A 20,908-nucleotide genomic window follows, 5' to 3' on the forward strand; every position below is an offset into this window, starting at 1 on the left:
GAATCCTGCAAGTGCAAAGAAATACATCAATATTTCACTGATGGACATCTACTCCCATTAACGTCTACATCGTGTAAGGAAACATCTCCAAATGTAAGTCCTGAAGAATAACAAGCAGTTTTATTGGAGTAAATGTGGCCTTCCCAGTTGTCCCAAACAGGGCTATAATTATTTTTTAAAGAGAATTAAGCTAAGTATTACCACCCTCTACAAAACTTTGTTTGTTTGTTTCCGTTTGTTGTGGGTGATCCTCGGTTTGCAGCTTGTTAGCAGCATGTCACCAGGGAATAAACAAAACCACACGCACAAAAGAAACCTCTTTCCCAACGTCTTTCAAGGCCCTGCTAATTGCTGACGCACACAACTGCTGCAGCTCTTTCTGTTCTTGCATAACTGTCACCATTTGGGGATGCGTAAATAGCCCGTGTGTTTATTACTTAAAGATGGTAGTGATGATAAATTCGGTGATTTAAAAGGAGTGAAAGGATTTCCTTGCCACAGCAAGTGTTTTCTGTGCTTCCACCTAACCAACAAGGCAGTGGTGCACCCCTCATTTTGTCCACAAAGAATTCGGGTCCAGCATTATTGATCCAGTGCAGCTACAACAGGCTTTAGTAACCATGATTAAAATGCCAATAAACTCTGCTCTTGTACAGCTTTTTTCATTTGTCCAACACCTTTTCCTGCCTTAACCTGCCCACATCCTGGGGGGAGGTCGGGGTAGTTCTTTGCAGGCACACAAACCTCATACGACTTTGCTGGAGTCACACCAGGAGGTCGGGCAGGGCTGGAGAAAGGACTTCTCCCAGTCCTCATAATTAATTTTCCTTGCATAAACTCATGGATACGTTTTTTAAGGAGCTGCTCTGCCTTTTCCTTCGCAATGGATGGCTTTTTCGTGAGCAGTGTTGGGCTGTGGATGAGGTTGGGAAAAACAGGGACAGCTCAGGGTCCCATTCCGCTGCTCTTCCCATAAATCTGAGACGTGGGCTTCTTTCAGTGGGGAATAGGAGTGAAGCAGGGAGGGGACTGAAGTGCTGGAAATATTAGCCTGAATGGATGATCTTGCAGGCCTGACTCACACAAACCTCCCAGCGGAGTGGATGGGAGGGCTGCTGGGCTCAGATGTAAAGGGAAAATTTCATTATTAACTCCCTTCCCCCCACATGGTTAGGTCTGTCTTGGGAAGGACAATATTTTCCAAACAATTTGTCATTTCTTTTTCTGAGCTCTCCTTTCCATTTGGCTCCAAAACAAATGTGCGTGCATAGAAATAAGCTTATCCCTTTAAAGTTTGCCTCTTCTGGGAAGTTTAGAAATGTTACAATCCAGTCATGTTCCAAACATCCCAGTTTCTCCCAAAGACGCACTGTGGCCTTTCAGACACTATTCCCAGGATGGACTAGCAGGGAAGGCTGAAAATAAAGGAATGGGTGAGCTTGGAGAGTCATTTTTTCACTATATTTGGAAATACAGAGAGACACTCTTTTAATGAATGTTTTGATGATTTAAGAAAGCAATTGCAAAGTGTTCTTCTGTTTGTGTAGGAACAACCTGTGACACCATCATGTAAAATACGAGCTTGGCTGTGGAAACAATACTTTTGGAACCTGGCTTGGCTTGGAGATGATTTGGTGCTGGCTTGGTGGGCAGCAGCAGGGTCACCTGGTGATGAGGTGCCCTTCCCTCCAAACCCCCAGCAGCACTGCACACTCCTCAGTGTCTTTTGGGCACAAGTTGACATCTGAATCCACCTCTGGGGGAGAAGCTTTGCCACGATCGCCTTTTATTCTGGAAGCTGAATAAATAGACACTGAGACTAATTTATCTGTCTCTGGATCAAGTGCAAAGGAAATAATGTGACTTAAGCACCTACAGAAAGATTTTTATTCACATCTTCTATTTCAACCTTATTTTAGCTTCTGCTTCCACCTTATTTTAGGCACCACATCTCAAAGTTCACTCCTGCATCTTGCCCCAAAGCTACATATGTTTTTCTAGTGCCTGGAGCTTGCTGTTAGTGCCTGTTCAGAGGTGTCTCAGTCTGACTGAGGAGCTCAGTCCAGCTTCTAGCCCATCATACACATGCAGCAAGGACTGTGTCCTAGGAGAGGAGGGGTGGAATCTGTGGATAATCTGCTGTGCAGCCCAGAGGCCACAGGCCAGCCCCACTCCTCTGCTGGGGGCTCTTTGACCAGTTGTTTGCCTTTCCAGAGCTTTTTTGGTCCCCTCTAACAGGGGGATCACTCTGAGCTTGTCCTCCAGAAAGAGACACCTGAGCTGGGGGATATTCCAGCGTCCACACCCAATCTTTATGGAGGAAGGATCCTGCCAGCCCTGACCTATGCTGAATGTGGGTAGGATGTTCTCAACATTTGCCCTATTCACCTGCTCGTAGTCATGACTCAAATTATTTGCAAACCATCACAGAATCAGAATCCCAGACTGGATACAGTTGGAAGGGAGCACTGGGGATCCTCTAGTCCAACCTCCCTCCTTGCAACACTTCAACATCCCAGAGGAGTTTCCTCAGCACCCACTCAAAGACCTGGGCAATGCCTCTCCTGGTGCTGAGTGAGCTGTGCCCCAGTGCTGGGGACATCAGGACCATCTGCAAGACCGGTGGGACACCAGGGGGTCTCCCTGTCATCCCAGACAGGCAGGCTGGGAAGCTCCCTCCATCCTCAACATGTAAACATCTGCTGGAAGAAGACTTTTCTCCTAATAACACATCATTAAACATTGATTTAAAGACAATCATCTTCCCTCTCTTCAGTTTCACAGCACCTTTAAAACAGCTGTTAGGCTGCAGCGGGGATGATCAGCTGAACAGGAAACACATTGTTAGCTCCCAGTATTAAAACAGTAGAATGCATTAATTTATGAGCTCCTACTCCCTCTCCAAAAGTTTTATTATGTTCATATCACCTTGATGTGCTGGTAGGCCCCGGTGCCAAAGCCTCTTTCACACAGTATGTGCCATCCTAAATTACAGGCTGGGCGCCTCCTGGAACTGCCTTTGGAAAACTGGAGTAAACCAGCAAGCGCTGAAGTTAATATTATCTTACAGACTAACAACCAGCTAATGCTCGACATGTGAATCCCATTTACTTCTTCTCTCTATAACAAATGGCAAGTGTGGGACTGGACTGTTCCTGATTTTATGCTATTTATCTTTCTGATCCATTCCATATTCGTTGTCCTTGGTTTTCAGCTACAGTTATAGCCTGTGTGTGTATGAGTGTGTGACCTGCTCTGCTGAGGGAAGCACAAAGCACATCCCTGCTGCCGTGTTCACTTGGTCACGGCAGGACCTTCGTGCTTTTCTCTTGGGAGGGAAACTTCCAGGGGGTAGGTATGAGAAGGAAAGTGTCTGAAACTCCAAAAGCATCCCTGGGAAATTAAAGTGAGCCAAGGGCCTGGGGATGAGCAGTGAACTCAGCGTGCCTGTATCACCCAGGGAAGCATCTCCCAGAGTCCTGCATCCTCCAGCCCGGGCGGCTCTGGGAGCTGTTCTCTGGCTCCCCTGGGGTGCTCGGCGCTGCGCTGAGGTCCTGAAACAGGAGAGTAATTCGGGGCGGGGGGGGCGAGAGAGAGAGAAAGAGAGAGAGAGAGAGAGAGAGAGAGAGAGAGGGAGAGGGAGAGAGAAAGAGAGAAAAGTGGCCTTTCCCTGTCTCTGCCCCCTCGGACAAGAGCCCCAACCGAGAGGAAATGAAAAGGGCAGGGGCCGTGTAAGCAGGAGCCCGAAGCCACCCCCCGAGGGAGGCTCGGCCGGGCGGGAGGGGGGCCGGGCCCGGGGATGCCTCGGGCGGCAGGACGGACGGAGGTGCGGGGCTGCCGGCGCCGCCGGGCTCCGGTGCGGGGCGGCCCTGCCCCCGGCCCTCCCCCGTCTGCGGCACCCTGGGACGGGGCTGACGTCAGGAGGAGACGGGGAAATCTCCCAAGAAAACCCTGGAGCGGCGGCCGGGGCGCGCACAGCGCCCGCCGGGCCCGGCACCCCGCCGCCGCCGAGCGCAGCGCCCGGTGAGTGTGTGTCCCCACGCGTGTGTGTGTGTCCCCCGCGCCCGTCCCGTCCCGCCCCACGCGTGTGTCCCCCCCGCGCCCGGCCCGGCCCGCCCCACGCGTGTCGCCGCCCGTCCCTCCCCGCGGCCCGGCCCGCCCCCCACGCGTGCGCCCCGCGCCCGTCCCGCCCCACGCGCGTCTCCCCCGCGCCCGTCCCGCGGAGCCGTCCTGCTTCCATCGCCCCCGGGCCCTCCCGGCGCTGCGGGGACGCGGCCGGAGGGGCTGGGAAACAAAGCGGAGCCGGCGCGGGGAGCGCCCCTCGCCGCGGCCCCGCGCTCCGCTCCCCGCGCAGCCCTTGACATCTTTATACCGTGTATAAATTCTTTCGGGGCCTCTGCGCTTCGTCAGCTCTGACAAATGCGCTGGGAAAGGCAATTCCAGAGGGGTTACCTCATTTTATAATTTTTTTAATATATGTGTGTATATATATATATTTAATTTTTTTTTCGAACGCACCGCTGCGCTTCCAGCCTCCGGCGCTGCTGCGCGGGACACTCCGCGGCTCGGCCCCGGTGCCCTGGGCAGGGCAGGCCGGTGGAGGCAGCGCCGGGGACTGCAGCGATGTCCGGAGGCTCGAGCGGCCCCGGCGGGGCGGGAGGTCCCCGGGACGAGCGGGGGATGTGGCTGATGCCGAGGGGTCCTCGGCCGCGCTGCCGCGGTGGAGAGGCGGCTGCTCCCGGCGATGCGCGGGGCGGGCAGGCGGGGAGACGCTGGGTCGTCGATGAATTTTCCTTTTCAGGAAAATAATATTCTGCAGCCCCTCTGCTTTTCTCTTTTTTTTTTTTTTTTTCTAATTTAAAAAATAGGCACCATCTTTGGGAAGTACATATGTCGCGGGTTCCGCGCAGCTCCTGCGGTGGGAGTAAAATCCTGGAAGTGGGGGGNTTTTTTTTTTTTTTTTTTAATTTAAAAAATAGGCACCATCTTTGGGAAGTACATATGTCGCGGGTTCCGCGCAGCTCCTGCGGTGGGAGTAAAATCCTGGAAGTGGGGGGAAAAGGCTTTTTTTTCCGTTTGCTAACCCCGCTTAAACGGACCTGAGGACTCCCTATGGTTGATATGTTTCGGGAAATTTTTTTTTAGCCTCGTGTTAGAAACTTTGCCACTAAGCGAGTTTTCTCCTATTTCTTTTTTTTTTTTCCTATTATTTTGTCCCTTTCCCCCAAATTTTGCCAATCGTGCTGCAAACGAACACAAAATCCGAGTCACGAATTGAACATAAAACGATACTGTTGTGCTTGAATCGAGGACCAAGACGTCGTTTGTTTTGGGTTTTTTTTATAACAATTAAAAAATATATACTTTCCACTTAACAAACCAAAGTCCCTCTTCTCCAGGTTATTCCCTGCGCCAACTCCAGCCGCCTATGTAAAATCTGACTTCCAAATATTTCCTGAGGTCTACTTCACTGGCAGAACTTCCCCAAAAATCCTTCATTTGTCTGAAATATGAACAAAGTCCTTGGAAATCCCGCCCTGGAGCCGTGGCCACATTTCCCAGAGAAAGTTTTACCCGAGTTAGAGGCTCTTGTGATCGAGGCAGATCTTTCCTACTGAAACCCACCGCCAAACAATAACCTGGCGGCTCCACCACCTCTCCTTTACAGTGCGTTTTATTGTTCATGCATGTTTTATTGTGAAAATGTGTATTTCCAAATATATATATGTATATATATATATCTCCTTCTTATCGTGTTTAGAGAAGGGAGCGCCTTTCTCCCAAAAAATGATCGCAGATGGAACAATTAATTATTTCTCTCCCGTGATGAGCAGCTCGGATATACGTTGCTTCTAAATAACTAAAGGGGAGGAGAAAACATTTTCTAGTAAAGCCGAATTCCTTCGTTAGACCGCCTCCTAAACGTGCTAATAAAACTAATTCGTTTTATTTGCCCTGAACTTTTATATCTAACCCAGCGCGCTGATTAGCACAGCCCTCTGGAAGGCGGTATGTTCCTATCTCTCCCCGAGATGTGCCAGTTAAGATATGGCCGTTCCCACAATGAAACTGGAAAGAAAAGTGTCCCGTGCCTTTCTCTCGGCGATGTTTGCTCCTGGGGCAGCGGAGACGAGCGGGAGCTGCGCCGGGAGCAGCGCGGTGCCGCCGGGCAGTGGGGCGAGATCAGCCGTTCGGGGGGAAATAAGGAAAAAAAAAGTCAGAAAAAAATATTGAAAAGGACAGAGGGGAAAGAAAAAAAATGTAATTAAAAACTGGGGGGAAGGGAACAAAATAAGAGAAAAAACGTTAAAAGAAAAAAGTATAAAAGGAGGAAAAATAAATAAAATAATACTGAAGAGAAGATGAATGCACATAAAGATTAATTATTTCTCTGATTTTGTATTTTAAAGCAGAAAATGTGAGGGTCTTGCAGAGATTCGCTGCTGTTCTAAGCACGTTAAAGAGCCCAGCGCATTATTAGAATATTTCAGCCTTTCAGGAAATGTCCTGTTGAAGGGAAATGTGTTTCCCCCATCCAAATGCTGGAGTAATTAAGAGGTTGCTCGGCCGAAACAAGGTGGGGGAAACCCACATGGAAACATAATGTCGTTCGTTCCAAATTCAGGCTCTTTTTTTTTCTGCTGAAGAAGAGTCTTCAGCAAATGCCAACGGAGTGCGCGGGCCTCTGATTATCCTGTTTCAGAGGCATCTTTTTGAGCCCACAAAAGAGCCTCATTTGGGGATCTAAAGATGCACAGAGTAACATGAGCAGGCTGCCTCGCAAACTCCGGTGCCCCTTCCTCCGTCAATTAATCAGAAAAGCATGTTCTCTCTGCCCAGAGAGGGAACTGTGGGGCTATATTGTGATTTTTCCCCTCTCTTTCCCCCACCTGGGGAAACAACCCCCGTATTCCTGAGCTGTCCATCCTCCGACGTTGTTATTGCAGGGCACTGACACTCTCCTGCTCACATCAGATTTATCAGAGACAAACCCAAGCCGCTTCTAACAGCAAATTCATACTGGTTTGGAGCAGAGCTCAGTGCCTGTGCTCTGATGGATGCGGGGAGGGCTGGGAGGCAGCTCTGGGCAAGGGCGAGTTTGTGCTGCCAGGCATTTTGAGGGAAAAAAAAGAGTTGTCCCAGGTCGGACGCGCAGGAGATTGTTTTATTTTCGGGGTGCGGGCAGGAGAATGGCGGCCGAAGGGAGCCAGCACCGTCCCACCCCACCCCCGGCCGCTTCCAGCTGCAGAAACGCGAATAGGAAAACCGTTTCTCCAGCCGTCAGTCGCTGCATTTCAAGAAAGCCTTGGGGTATCATTTGTATCTGTCAGAAAACATTAAGCCTTCAACTTTTTCATCCCGAGTTTTTGCAAGCGCTGCCGCTGGCCGCCGCGCCCGGGGGAGCCCCGCAGCGGGATGCGGGTGGCAGGGGGTGGGGGGCAGCCCCGGGTGTCCCAGGTGCCCCGGGAAGAGTCCGCTCAGGAAAAATCCGTTTCCCCCCTTCGTGTTTCGATGGCGGGGAGAGCCAAGGCGGTGGGGCAGGGCCCGCCGAGCCGAGGGAAGCGGGATGGGGCAGGGAGGCGGTGGGAGGCCGGGGGACCGAGAGCGGCCGGTGGAAACCCTCCCGCGGAGCATCCGCGGCGCGGAGGGGCCCTGCGTTCCCGCGGAAGGCGGAGGCTTGGCCGACACTCGGAGGGACGAAGGCTGCGGGTCCAAAAGGGGCTAATTTCGTTTTGCTCTACTTCTTAGGAAAATTGCTGTCCTGGCTGCGCAGAGGAGGACAGGCCGGCCAGCAGCCAGCGTAATTTTCCACCTTCCCCTCCTGAGCGATTTAACACGCGCTTCGGGTTGGGTTTCTTCCCTCCCTCTGCTTCCCGCTCCGCCTGGCCTGGGGGGAACCCGGCTCTGTCTCTGGTGGAGGTCGGGGGGTTCCGGGGCTCCTTTCGTCATTTTGGGGGTTTGCTTCGTTTTCCCTTCAGGACAAGCCCACGGTCGCGCGGAGAGTGCAGAGCTTTGCCTCGCGCCGCGGCGTAAACGTGGGTCTCCATGTTGTGCGTGAGGGTCATGCTTTTCCTTTGGGGTGATGCTGTTTTGGGGCAAGACATCCCCGGAACGCTGCCCCGACAGGCACCACCCCCCCGGTACACCGCAACAACAACCACCGCCCCCTCCGCGCGCTCCCTGCTCCGCGGGGCACCGCGCTGTCCTGCGCACACTCCTGCGCGCATCCCGGCCTCTGCTTCTTCCCCCACGCGTGGGAATCCTGTGGGTCAGAGCCACGCACCAGCCAAGGCGTGGTCGGTGGGCACTTTTTGGACGGTTTCGTTATTAAAAGTCGTTTTCCTGCAGCAGCTCCCATCTGCTGGCTTCCACGATGAGGACACCTGGAGAGGTTGGCTGGCTTGGCTTGGGCTTGGTTTGGCTGGGATTGCACTGTTTGGGTTTGGCTTGGCTTGGCTTGGTTTGGTTGCATTCATTGTGGTTTCATTTGGTTTGGTTTGGTTGCATTCGTTGTGATTTGGTTTGGTTTGGTTTGGTTTGGTTTGGTTTGGTTTGGGTTGGGTTGGTTTGGTTTGGTTTGGTTTGACTGAGTGAACTCGAGTTTGGCTGAGGTGGATTGGGTTTAGTTGTACTGAGCTTGGTTTAGCTGGGTTTGGCTGGACTGAATTTGGTTGGGTGTGGATTGGAGAGCTTCTCCCTTCTCTCTTGTCTCCCTACAGCTCTATTTTTCAGAGGGCTTCCTTCTCCTCTCGGGCAGAGGTGCGCTTGGGAGGAGATGCCTTTATTTTTGTAACAATTCCCAATAATTTATAGACTGAATCTAAGTCTATACAACGCTAATAAATCTGAAAAGGAAAAGCTGGCAGAAACTGAACTTCACCACCTGATATACGGCCCAGGTGTTTTGGCATTGGCTGCAACCACCGCAGCCAGCCGGGAATGGGAGCCCCATTCCGAAAACAGGGACCCTCTCCAGGCACCTGGGGGGCGACACGGCCCGGTCCCCTCGGGGACAGTGGGAGTCCTGCTCTCGGTCAGACACGTCTCCTCTTCTTCACGGGGCTGTCACCGGCGTGGCCAGCGCTGATTTATTTCTAAGAGCCATCCCTAGTTCTGCGGTTATTTATAGCAGGAGGAAGCGGAGCGGTTTATTTGCGGGCTTCCAGCCTTTTACAGATCCCTGGCGCAGTCCTGAGCCGGGGGGAGCCGGGAGTGCGGTGGCTGCGCGGGCGCAGAGCGGGGATGCTCCCCCGGCCAGTCCCACGCAGGGGTTCCCACGCAAAGCCCTCCCGCCACCCGCTTCCCCGCGGGTCCTGACCCTCCCTCCGCCTCTCCCCGGCCCTTCCCACGCCCACGCAGGTCGCGGCTCCCCAAGGGTGTCCTGGCAGGGTCGGGTGGCTGGCGGGGTCCCCACGGCCGGGCTGCTGCGGCCTTTCCTCCCTTCCCGCAACTCTTCTGGCCCCCAGCGATGTGGGGAGAGAAAAGGGGATCCCAGCTCGGTGACCCCGTCCTGCCCGGCCCATGGGGCCGTGAGGCCGCTTCCAAGTCCCGGGAAGCAGAGCCGGCTCCGAATGGGCCATCAAGGCTTGCCATGGGTCGTGGGCTGGCTAAAAGGTGAGGCGTGACGCTAGGGATGCAATGAATGACGTCACGCGAACGGCCCCGTGACGTAGCACCTGATGGAAGAGTTTGCCAGCAGAAAGGTTTTCTAAGCGGAGTGGGCTTGGATGGGAGGAGAGAAGAGAAAGCGCCGATCTGGGGGTGACCGCCCTGCGGGAGCGCTCTGTTGTCACGCCAGATGTGTCACGACCAGCAACGGGAATAACCGGGTGGATTTGGCTGTGGAGCGAGAGGATGCCCTTAAATCCACACAGAAGACAGATATATGATATAGATTTATCCCCCCGCTGCAGACCCGGTGCACGGTAAATGCGCGACCCCCACCACGGCCCGGGTAGGGGGGCCAGGAGGGAACCGGGCTCTGCTCCGGCTCCCGGGGGCCGGGAGAGGCAGGGCCAGCTCATTACTCTCTATTTAAGGCCTGTTTCGGGGGATATCTGCCTCGGGGACACGCCAGGAGGAGCCGGGGGGGCTGTGGCCCTGGGAGGCACCCGCACCCAGCATTACCGCGGCGGAATCACGTCGGTGCCCGGGCTCAGCCTTTTCTCGCGCCCAGCCCGTAGGAATTGAGCCTAGAACGAATTTTTAAAAACTAGATCTTATAGAGCAGAAAGAAAACTGTAAATTAGGTGCATTTTAAGAAAAATACATTAAAAAGAACGAAAAAAGCTGCCTCTGGTCCGGAGGCTGCAGTGGCAGTGGGTTTAAAATAGCCGGAGCGGAGCCGGGCTGTTGGCAGCCTCATGGAATCATAGAGACATCCAGGTTGGAAAAGACCATTATGATCACCGAGTCCCTTCAGCCTCCCTTCAGCACAGCCCGCCGGGCTCCGTCCCTCTCCCACGGAGAGCGGAGGAGCCCCCGCAGACCATCCCCGGGGCTGCCGCCCACAGAAATAAAGGGAAAAAAGGGACTGTGGAGGGTCTCAGATGTGGTGCACGTTTGCATCTATTCACCTTCCCTCTTCTCGGGAGAAAGGCCATCCCCATCTCTTGCTTCTGCCCCGGGAGGAGGTCTGCATCCTTCCCGTGCCGTGGGCTCCTGCATCAGCTGAGCAGTAAATACGAGGCCTGGTAAATACTTGCATTTTAAACCACATCCGTCTTTAGCAGCCCCGAGGTTGTCTGGTTCACCTCGGGTGCTCGACATTCCCAGTCGTTTGCAAACTCCTGAGCGAAGTTCAGCCGGGAGCGGCAGGCAGGCAGAAGGACATTAAGATGTCACTAAAAAAAAAAAAAAAAAAAAAAAAAAAAAAAAAAAAAAAAAAAAAAAAAAAAAAAAAAAAAAGGAAGGAGAGAGCTCGGGAGAGCTGACCCTGACGGCACCCACCCACCTGCACATCCCCTGAACTGCAAAAGGCGCTGAAGACCAGAGGTGAAGGTGCTGGGAATTTTGGACTCCCCCCTCCTGGGGTCACCGGCCCCCCAGGGCACTGCCGGGGGGTGCGGGGCGGGCCCGGCTCCATCACCCCAGAGGGGCTGGAAAAAGCCTGCGCGGCTGGAACAGTGCTTCCCTCCACTTTTCCATAAACCAGTTCAAAAGTTCTCTCCCACATCTTTACTTGATTTGAAAGCAAAATAGAGTGTCAGGATAGATCAGTTAAAGTGAGTCGAGAAAATAGAGAGGAGAGAGGGATCCTTTCCCCAGGCAGTCACAGCCAGAGTCCTTCTCCCCTTTCCCCTCACCCCCTTCCCCGGTGCAGCGAGCACCCCGCGAGTACCCCAAGTTCCCACCTTCTTTCCCCCCGTGGGTTTTTCCACTTCACCGAACACCGAGGTGTTATCCAGGAAGGCTCAAGGCCGTATCCCGGCCTGCGCGAGCAGCACAGGGGACCGGCCCGGCTCCACGCACCCCTGCACCGGGACAGGGCACACCGGTGACCGCTGCAGGACAGGGGGTCTCCCGGGGGAGCGTCTCCCACCCCCTCCCCGCCGGCTGCCCCGGCCCTCGGACTGGCAGAGCCTCAGACACCCTTCCCGAGGGTCACCGCGAGTTCGGCTGCGGCAGGAAAATTATTTGTTATTAATCGTGTGCTGAAAGATGATGTGGTGGGAGCGATGGCGCGGCCGCTGCTCCCCGGGCTGCGCCGGGCAGGGCCCGAGCCGCGTTATTGTAACACCCTCAGCCTGAAACAAAATGTTAAAAAAGGTTAAAACCAGCTCAGACGCGGCCCAACGCACCCCTCTGGCAACTGTTTTCCCCGCGGGACTGAAACGCGCGGTGGGGTCGCTCAGCCCCCCGCAGAGATGCTGAGGAGGGCGCTGGGTGCGCATCCACCGCAGGGCGCGCAGGTTGCGCGGGTCGTGAGGCCCAGCCGGGAAGGGAGCGGGGATACCCCTGGAGATACCTGGGGCGCAGTCTGCGCGCTGCCGGCTGGCAGGGCACCGCGGAGCGGGGGAGAACTGGAGGGGTTGTGCGGGCAGGCGAGGAAAATCCCGGGAGGATTTTCCACCTTTCCATTCGTTCGTGGAATATTTTTAATACATCACCGAGTTTGGAGGACACGGCGGGTGGGGGGAAGGAGGAGGGAGGGCACCCCCGGAGGAGCCGCGGCCGGGCGGCGGGGGCCGGGCAGGGGCGCGGGGGGCCGCGGGTCTGGGCGCGGGCGCGCAAGGAGCGCGGATGGCGGGGAGCGCGGAGGCAGGTCCCGCGCGGCCGGGCTGGGCCAGCGCTAGATGGAGTGATGCATGAGCGAGACGGGGAGGTTTTAACCTTCAGGGGGAGGAGCCCCGTTTAACTACAGGCATTTGTTCTAGGGCAGGTCACTTTAATCTCTTTAGCTTTAAACTGTCCAACTCGCAACTCGCGTTTCTCTATAAGGGATCTTTACCACTTCCCTGCCTATGCGGCCGGAGCGCCGTGCCTCTCCCCAGCAGACAACCGCCTTCCAGGCGCTGCCCAGACTGCTTCCGACACCCTTAAAATAATACTGTTAGTAATAAGTGGATTTGCTTTTTTTTTTTGTTGATTTTTTTTCTGCCTTTAAAAAAAAAAAAAAAAGCTCCTTGTTCCTTTCTGTGTGGAATAAACACCTGCAAACTCCCCCAGGCAGCCCGGCGCCCCTGCCATGGATTCCTTTAAAGGTGGAATGAATTTGGAGAGACTGCCCGAGAGCTTGAGACCCCAACCCTCCCATGACATGGCTTCCAGCTTCCATTTGCAAAGATCCTCGGAACCCAGAGACCCGATCGACAACTCAGCCAGTGAATCCTCCGACACGGAGGTGCCAGGTAACCCTCCCCCACCGCGCCCCCCGCGGCCCCGGCCCGCTCCCCCCGCGCTGCCTCCCCCTCCCCACCGCACCTTCCCTTCGCGGGGCGGCCGCGGGTGCTGTGCGAGCACCCCCCGCGCAACCAGAGGCGATGGGGGACAAGGGGAAGCAAGAACTGCCGGTGATCCCGGAGGCTCCATCTCGAGCGAGCCCCGGGAGCCGGAGCGGGGGGCAGGGGCCCTCCTGGAGCTGCCGGCCCCGCCGTGCCCGGCGCTGACAGCCCGCCGGGAGGGCACACATGGCTCCCCAACCTCCCCAACCCCATCCCAGGAGCTGCTCTTTTTTCTTTATCTTTTTTCTTTTTTTAATAAAACCACAGTTATTAATTGATGGGGTCGGGAGGAAGGGGGGCTCTTCGGGGAGTGCGGTTTTGCCGGATGTTTCTGAAATAATGTCAGCTTTCGCCCGGGTTTATTTTCCAGTTCGGGTGGTGCAGAGATGGAAAAAGATCTCTCTGTCAGAGAAAAAAAAAAAAAATTGAAGAAAAGAAAGAAAAGGCCGGCAGAGCCGGAGAGGCAGCGTGGGGGCAAGGCAGGCAGCGCGGGCCGCCGCGGAGGGGATGTGCGCGGGCGCGGAGAGGTTTCCCGCTGAGGCTGCACCCTTTCCCTGCGGAAAAGAAGCCCCGCAGGGAAAGGGAAGGGTCCCCGCGCCCTGACCACCGTGTGCGAGGGCTTCAAGGAACGCTGTAGTCCCCCAGATTGTATTTAATTAAAATAACAACATTTCTAGAATGACAAGGGGAAAGGTAGAAGAAGGGAACAAAAGCTTCAAGAAGGAGCGTGATACCCCTTCTCCAGCAAGACCTTTTCAGAGGCAGGTTATGTTTCATATAATTTAAATTTTTTAACGACTGTTGTTGCTCTTTGGAGTTTTAGCAGGTCCCATAACTTAGAGAGTGGCTGTGGCAAGAGTCGGGCCCGAAGTGGCACCCGGTGATAAAGAGGGTTTGGGTCGTGCCTCCCAGCCTGATTCGCAAACAAAGTTAGGGACCGGCGTCTGGAAGGGACTCTGAGATTAGAGGGGATTATTGGAGATTAGAGAGGGAGATTTGCTCCATTTTGCCCTACCCCTGTGTGTGACCCCTCGGTGCTGCAGGAGGGCTGAGGACCTGCCTGTTTTTCTTCTCCGAGAAGCTGCAAAATGCATTTAGATTTCAATAATTTTTTTAAATGGAAAAAAAGGTACAAAAGCCAATTAAAGATGCCTTGCTTTACGATTTGGAATTGTGCAACAGCCCTGCGCGGAGGCCGGATTTTTAGGGAAGATTTGGAGGGGTTAAAACCCGCGCTGGGCGAGGGGCCGCGGCCGGAGCCCATCGGGACCACCGCTGCTTCCCGATCGCCCCCCGCTCCCTCTCGGCCCGGTTTACCCGAGCTGCTCCCAGCCGAAAGTGGGAGGATTTGTTTTGGCGGGGGTTGTTTTTGTTTCAGTTTCCCCGCCGCCGCCAGGCCGTGCGGCTCGGCCGGTCTCGGGACCGGGGGGGCCGGGGGCGATGGGGTCTGTGCTGCAAAGGCCTCGGTTGAGCTGCAAACGCCGCAGAGCCATCAGCTCTTTTTGGGGGTCCACTGAGCCGGTTGGGTTTGCTCGCACCCTCATCCCTTTCCCCTTGGAAGGAGCCCAGTGAGGAGCGATTCAAGGGTGACTTTGCAAGGACGAGTCCTCCCGGGCTCTGGATCCAGCTCGTGATTATTTTTAGACTCCCGCTTACCTCGCAGAGGTCGGGGCTGCAGAAATGCCCCCGGGCCCGCCGGCGGCGGGAGAAAATCTTCGAAAAGGGGTTTAAAAAAAAAAAATTAAAAGGAGGGGGAAAACAAAACAAAACAAAACAAAAAAACCCTCTAAAAAGGAAAACTCTCGGTGGAGTTTCCCTCCTGCAGCAGCAGGACCGAGGCCGGGGTTGGCCGCGGCCCCCGGCCCTGCACCGCCCGGCTGCACCTTCCCCGCGCCGCCGGGGCCCAGCCCGGGAGCACATTTCGTTCAGGGCCTTCAGTCCGTCTCCGAGCGCTTCAACCGGGACAAACTAGGCCGAAACAAGGGCTGGGAGAGACAGAGAGCCCGTTATGAAAGCGGAGCGGGGGTTCGTCCCCCCGTTGCGGTGGGGCCGGGGCTCGATTCCTGTTTCTAGTCCGCGCAAATCCCGGCAGAGAAAACCCTCCTGTTGTTTTTTTTCTTTCCTTCTTTCGATATGATTTTTGCGGAGGGCTTCGCTCAGCCTCGTGTTAAAATAAACACCAAAATCCTAAAAGAGGCAGAATAAAATAATACTTATAAAAAGAGAATGAAGCGGGAGAGCGGAGAGGGGCCTTTTGCAATTAATTGCTCCTGGGTTTTCCACCCCTGCCCTTCCAAAGTTTCCTGTCGCGGCCGAGCACAACAAAGACAATGGAGCAAAGATCGCGCCTGGGGTTGGAGGGAGCGAGAAGGTGCCGTGGAAAGGTGGAGCGGCCCGTGCTGCGGGGACCCCGCTCCCCACGAACGCTCTCACCCCTCGGGCCCGCTTCGAGACGCTCTGGGGGTCCCTAGCGCTGCCTCCCTGGGTGCCCTGGACCCGGCAGGGCTCCGTGCTCCTTCCCCAGCCGCCCCGGGAAAGGCCGGGATGGGCTGCAGGGCGCTCGGTGGGCTCAGGGGCCAGCAGGACACGAGTGGGTGCCCCCACGCGTCCCTCCGGGCAGGGCTGGGTGCGGGGCGGGGGTGCCCGCCTTTGTGTGCCAGCGCTGGGAAAAAAACCAAAGCAAAACAACATAAAACAAAAAAAAGAAAAGCAAACCAACCAACCATCCCCATCCCGACCCCCTGGCAGAAAAGGAGCGCAGCGGCGAGCAGAAAAACGAGGACGGGGCCGCCGACGACCCAGCGAAGAAGAAGAAGCAGCGGCGGCAGCGGACCCACTTCACCAGCCAGCAGCTGCAGGAGCTGGAGGCCACCTTCCAGCGGAACCGCTACCCCGACATGAGCATGCGGGAGGAGATCGCCGTCTGGACCAACCTCACCGAGCCCCGAGTGCGGGTAAGAGGGGTGCCAGTCCCATCGGGATCGAACGGGGGGCTCGGGGAAACTGCCCCGGCTGGGAGCACTGAGGCCGTTTGCGGCAGCGCCAGGCCGCTCTGCCCTGGGGTTTAGTGACCAAAATCGGGATCCAGGCCGGAGAAGAGAAATTCGGCTGGCGGCCGCGGGGAGATGCCGCCCGGAGCGGTCCGCGACCGCCGGCCCAGCATCGGGGACCGGCTCGAAAAGCGGGCGGCGAGCGGTCCAGGGGACAGCGAGAGGCCGGGTGGGGAAGGGCCCGGCTGTGCAGGGAAGAACCCCCCAGCCAGGACGGAACCCCGCGCGGAGCAGGAGCAACACTCATTCAAGCAATTTCCTCTTGGTCTTGTTATTCCCAATAATCGCAAAATTACTAATCCGCTGCTCGATGCTGTTGCGGCGGCGGGATTGAGGGATCCAGTGCCCGCGGTGCGGGTCTCGGTGCCGGCCCCTCCCGGGCGCGCATCTCCCGCAGCCGCGGGCGGAGCGGATGTTTGAGGGGGCCCAAAGCGAAAGGCAAGGGCTAGGGAGGGGTCGCAGAGCAACACGCGCTGAAGACACAAACTTGTACCGCGAAGGCGCCTGGTTTTTACACCCCTCGGAGCCGATGCCACCATATATATATATGTACATATATATGGTTTGGATTTTTTTTAATATATATATTTTTATATATATATGCGCCCCTCTTAACTGGACTGGAGGCTCGGCGATGTTGGTCCACACATGTAGCTAGATACATAGATATACGGATATATGTTTGTGTGTGTATATTCACATATGCATATATACAGCCTCGGCGGTTCCTTTTAGAGAACTTTGAGTGAACGATCCTGTCAAAGAACGACCGGGCCGAAGCGGCCCGGGCTCTATCGATCTATTGCTGTGTCTGCGTTTCTCCACCTCCCTTTTGCATTTTTCCCCCCCGGACATTTCCCCTCGCGGTTTCGGCCGCGGGACAGTGGGCTGAGCATGGGAGAAAACGGCAACCTCGGAGCGAAGGCCCACCGCCCGAAATATCCACTTCTTTTCTTTTTTTATTTTTTTTTCTCTTGGCAATTAAACCTGGAGTGACCAAATCGGATTACAGAGATTCTGTTTTAAACCTTCAAAGAGTAAACAGCCATCTGAAAAAAGGGAAATGAGTCTGGAAGCATTGTCTTAATTGAGTTTAAAACAAAACAAAGACCGTGCATTAATACTAGTCGAATATTTCAGGGAGCAAATAAAACTAAAATATGAGTTTGCAATTAACATGATTTCGTTCTCCCTCTACGTGTAGATGTTTGGGTTTGATGTTCGGAGATTGCAGATTGCAAATCTAACCTTAATTTGCTATGAGGGCCTTCCTTTAAAATGTCTAGGAGCCATAATTAAAACTATTACCCTCATTTTCAGGAAATTCCTGTCTGGAAGCACCTTCCGAGGAGTATATTACAGGTTTTGAACATGTTGGCTTTCGTTTCCTATTTATACAGGATTCTTTTTATTATTGTTATTTTTTTTTTGAAATAGACTCTGCCATCCGTTCCCCCACGAAGTTTCCATCCTTGAGACCGGTGTTTAATAATAATTGCGCCATTTCTGCGCCGAAAGGGGAGGCCCCAAGAGCGGCCCCCCGCCCCCTCCTCGGCTCCGGAGGGATCGGAGCCTCCGGGGCCGGGGCCCAGTGTCCTCAGGGAGCCCGTGGGCCCTGGCTCGGTGGGAGAAAGCCGGGGTGCGGTGGGGAGGATGCTGCAAGGGAGGCTCGAAGGCTGGGCGCAGGCGGCAGGCAGAAGGATGCTGATTTTTCACCCGGAAAAAGAATTTTGGGGCTGCCCGGCTTCCATCACGAGGGGCTCAAACGTTTTCCGAGAGCTAAAAAAAAAAAAAATAATAAGAGAGAAACTGGATCATGTTTTTGCATCAAACACCAGGAGCGGTCCCGCTTCTCTGTTCCCTAGTCAGGGCTGTAAATTCTCATTAGATGTAAAGGCAGAGGCTGCATCTATCCGAGGGCGATGCGGGGACTGATTTTTTTTTCCCCCAACCTAAACATACTAATCCAATCCCCTTTTTTATGATCTGTAACAGGGGGCTTTTATTACACGGCATTAGCGTTCGGAAACGCGGCAGAGCCGGGGCGAGCCGGCCCTAATCAGAGCGGGCCGTGCCTTCGCCCCCCGCCTGGCTCCGGGAAAGGGGCGGCGGGGGGGACCGAGGGGACCGGGGGGGCGCGGGCACCCGCACGGGCACCCGCACAGGCACCCAGCGCGGAGAGGCGGCTGCGCGCATCCCGGCCGGAGCATCCCGCTGGACAGAGGGATGCGCGCAGAGCCCGGGGTGCTCGCAGACACCCTGCGGAGCGGGATCTCGTCCCGCGGGGGCGGGGGGGCTGCGGGGAGAGGCGGTTCGGGGCCGTGGAGCCTCCTGTGGCATCCCGGTGGGGCCGTGCGGGCCGGGGGGCAGCCGGCGCTGGGCTGCGGGTGCCATCCCCGCACCGCCGGCGGGGAGGGGGGGCTGCTGCGGCCCCGCACTCATCGAGTCGTGTCGGTTCCCCCTCCCCACGCAGGTCTGGTTCAAGAACCGCCGAGCCAAGTGGAGAAAGCGGGAGCGGAACCAGCAGATGGACCTGTGCAAGAACGGCTACGTGCCGCAGTTCAGCGGGCTGATGCAGCCCTACGACGACATGTACGCCGGGTACCCCTACAACAACTGGGCCACCAAGAGCCTCACCCCGGCGCCGCTCTCCACCAAGAGCTTCACCTTCTTCAACTCCATGAGCCCCCTGTCCTCGCAGTCCATGTTCTCGGCACCCAGCAGCATCCCCTCCATGAACATGCCCTCCAGTATGGGCCACTCGGCCGTGCCGGGCATGGCCAACTCCGGCCTCAACAACATCAACAACATCAGCGGCTCCTCGCTCAACTCGGCCATGTCCTCCCCGGCCTGTCCCTACGGGCCACCGGGCTCGCCCTACAGCGTCTACCGGGACACTTGCAACTCCAGCTTAGCCAGCCTCAGACTGAAATCAAAGCAGCACTCCAGTTTCGGCTACAGCAGTTTGCAAAGCCCCGGCTCTAGTCTAAACGCCTGTCAGTACAACAGTTGACGGACTTGACACAAACCACCTCCGAGAAAGCACCGCCGACAAAGCAAAGCAGAAGCAAAGCGACGTTTAACGGAAAAGACGAAAAAAAAAAATAATTAAACACGGTTATGACTAAAAGCAAACCCCAAGCAAGTGAGAGAGGACAAAAAATAAAGCAAAGCGCCACCCCCAAAATAACCCCCAAACCCAAAAACAAAAGACCCAAAAGCTCCGCGGACTTCGACCGTCTAGAAAAAAAATTAATTATTGCAAACCAATGATGCAACCAACAAAACAGAGCTTTAAAAATGTACAAAATTAAAAATAATAATAATAATAATAATAATAATAATAACCCCCTCGAAAACCGTAAACGGACCAGAAAACTTTTGCAAGAGACACCGAAATCTGGTACATGGATGAGTTGCAATTTTTTTTCTCTGGATTATGCGGGTTGTATGTGTTTACTTGAACTTGCACAGGAGTCGGTAAGGCGGCCGCTGCCCCGCGGGGAGGGCGGCAGGAGGGGACGCCTCGGTGGTAAGAGCTGGTGGGACGGTTCTTGGCCGCTTGTCGCACGGGAAGAGTTTGGTTAATGTTTACCACTGAGAAACAGAATCACACTCGGAAAAAAAAAAAAAAAAAAAAAGACCAAAAAAAGAAAAGGTTTTGGGGGGAGAGGGGAGGAAAAAAATATAAATCGCAGAGTGCAATCTGCGGGGGAAAAAAATGGTTAAAATATTAGGTATGAAACTATTAAAAATAATAATGACAAGGGTCAACCACTTATATAAGGTTATATTTATATCTACAGTTGCATTGTGCCGGATCATTGTCCTTGGCCGTTGAATAAACCGTTTTTAAAATGCATGATTCTTGATGTTTTTTCTTTAGTTGGAAGCTATAATCCAGTCATTCCTGATACTAAGCAGCTCAAGGTTCCTACCTCTTCATCCTTTCCGAAAGACTGCAGTATCCCCGGCTGTGAGAGAGCACAGAAACCCTTCAGTGATGCAAAAACTGTTCATCTGTCTCCCCATCCAAAGTCTTATCCTGATAATGAAATTATCATTCATCTTTATTTAAATGCAGGGGGTGTTTTTTCTCTTTAAAAAGTAAAACCGAAAACCAACCCCCATTCAGAGAGTCTAGGAAAAAAGACGAAAAATGGTCTGTTATGAAGTGATTTCAGATACTGCATCTCTGCTAGAGAAACAGCGAGCCTCGGCGTCTGGAAAGGTTCTTAGCAAAGCTTAAAGAGTTCCTTGCTTTTCTAAATGTGAAGGAAAAACAAGGAATCAAAAAAAAAAAATCTTAAGGTGTTATTATCTTAAGGTGTTATTATGTAAATGTAGATACTTTTACAAGTGCTTGTTGGCAAAAAAAAAAAATACAAAACGTGGAAATTATAAATATGATTTTTATTAATACGCATACAAAACGCATATGAAGTTTAATTGCAGGCATATTTGTTGCTTATTTTTGTCGATACTTATTACCTGTAGGTGACAAAGAAACATAAAATGCACCCGGTACTTCTTTCCCAGTGTATTTCACACCTGTGGTAAACGTTACGCTGGATGTTTCAATTATGCTGTTGTGGATAAGGATGCAGTATATATATTGTTTTATAAGTTATGTTTTGTGATTTTTTTTTTTTTCAAAATTAAGAGCATGGGAATAAAAAAGAAAACTTAAAAAAAAAAACTAAACGAAAACGAAATCTAGAAATGCCTTTAATGTTCTTTTCTGGCTGTATTTAAGAGAGCGACTAAACAAGAAGAAAAGCAGCTTTTCTGTCCCTCGCCCCGTGGTGGTATTTTGGGGAGGGCCCCCCCCGCTTCCCCCGGTAATTCCGCCGTCTCCCCGTGTCCCCCCCAGCGCCCAGCCAGGGAGGGACCCCCATTCCCTGCCCCCCATGG

General features: G+C 54.1%; 1 protein-coding gene across 3 annotated transcripts; it reads left to right on the forward strand.

Annotated features, from left to right (window-relative positions):
* Positions 1–4,005: 4,005 nt before the first annotated feature.
* On the forward strand, positions 4,006–19,052 carry PITX1 (paired like homeodomain 1). Of its 3 annotated transcripts, none has more exons than XM_017836055.1 (4): positions 4,006–4,023; positions 12,670–12,851; positions 15,693–15,898; positions 18,468–19,052. In XM_017836055.1, exons 2-4 carry the CDS (start codon positions 12,689–12,691, stop codon positions 19,005–19,007), a joined length of 909 nt encoding a protein of 302 aa, XP_017691544.1. In that variant the 5' UTR covers positions 4,006–4,023; positions 12,670–12,688; the 3' UTR covers positions 19,008–19,052. The 3 variants fall into 3 exon arrangements, with proteins under 3 accessions (XP_017691544.1, XP_017691545.1, XP_017691543.1); XM_017836056.1 differs by lacking the exon at positions 4,006–4,023 and adding an exon at positions 8,368–8,392 and having other exon boundaries at positions 18,468–19,007; XM_017836054.1 differs by lacking the exon at positions 4,006–4,023 and adding an exon at positions 12,403–12,552.
* Positions 19,053–20,908: the final 1,856 nt, after the last annotated feature.

This window comes from Lepidothrix coronata, unplaced genomic scaffold, assembly GCF_001604755.1.
Source record: "Lepidothrix coronata isolate B3197 unplaced genomic scaffold, Lepidothrix_coronata-1.0 Scaffold269, whole genome shotgun sequence".
Classification (NCBI taxonomy): domain Eukaryota; kingdom Metazoa; phylum Chordata; class Aves; order Passeriformes; family Pipridae; genus Lepidothrix; species Lepidothrix coronata.

Coding starts and splice junctions, on each gene's coding strand:
- PITX1 (XM_017836055.1), top strand. CDS start 12,689: ATGGATTCCTTTAAAGGTGGAATGAATTTGGAGAGACTGCCCGAGAGC. Junction 12,852..15,692: donor CTCCGACACGGAGGTGCCAG/GTAACCCTCCCC, acceptor ACCCCCTGGCAG/AAAAGGAGCGCAGCGGCGAG. Junction 15,899..18,467: donor TCACCGAGCCCCGAGTGCGG/GTAAGAGGGGTG, acceptor CTCCCCACGCAG/GTCTGGTTCAAGAACCGCCG.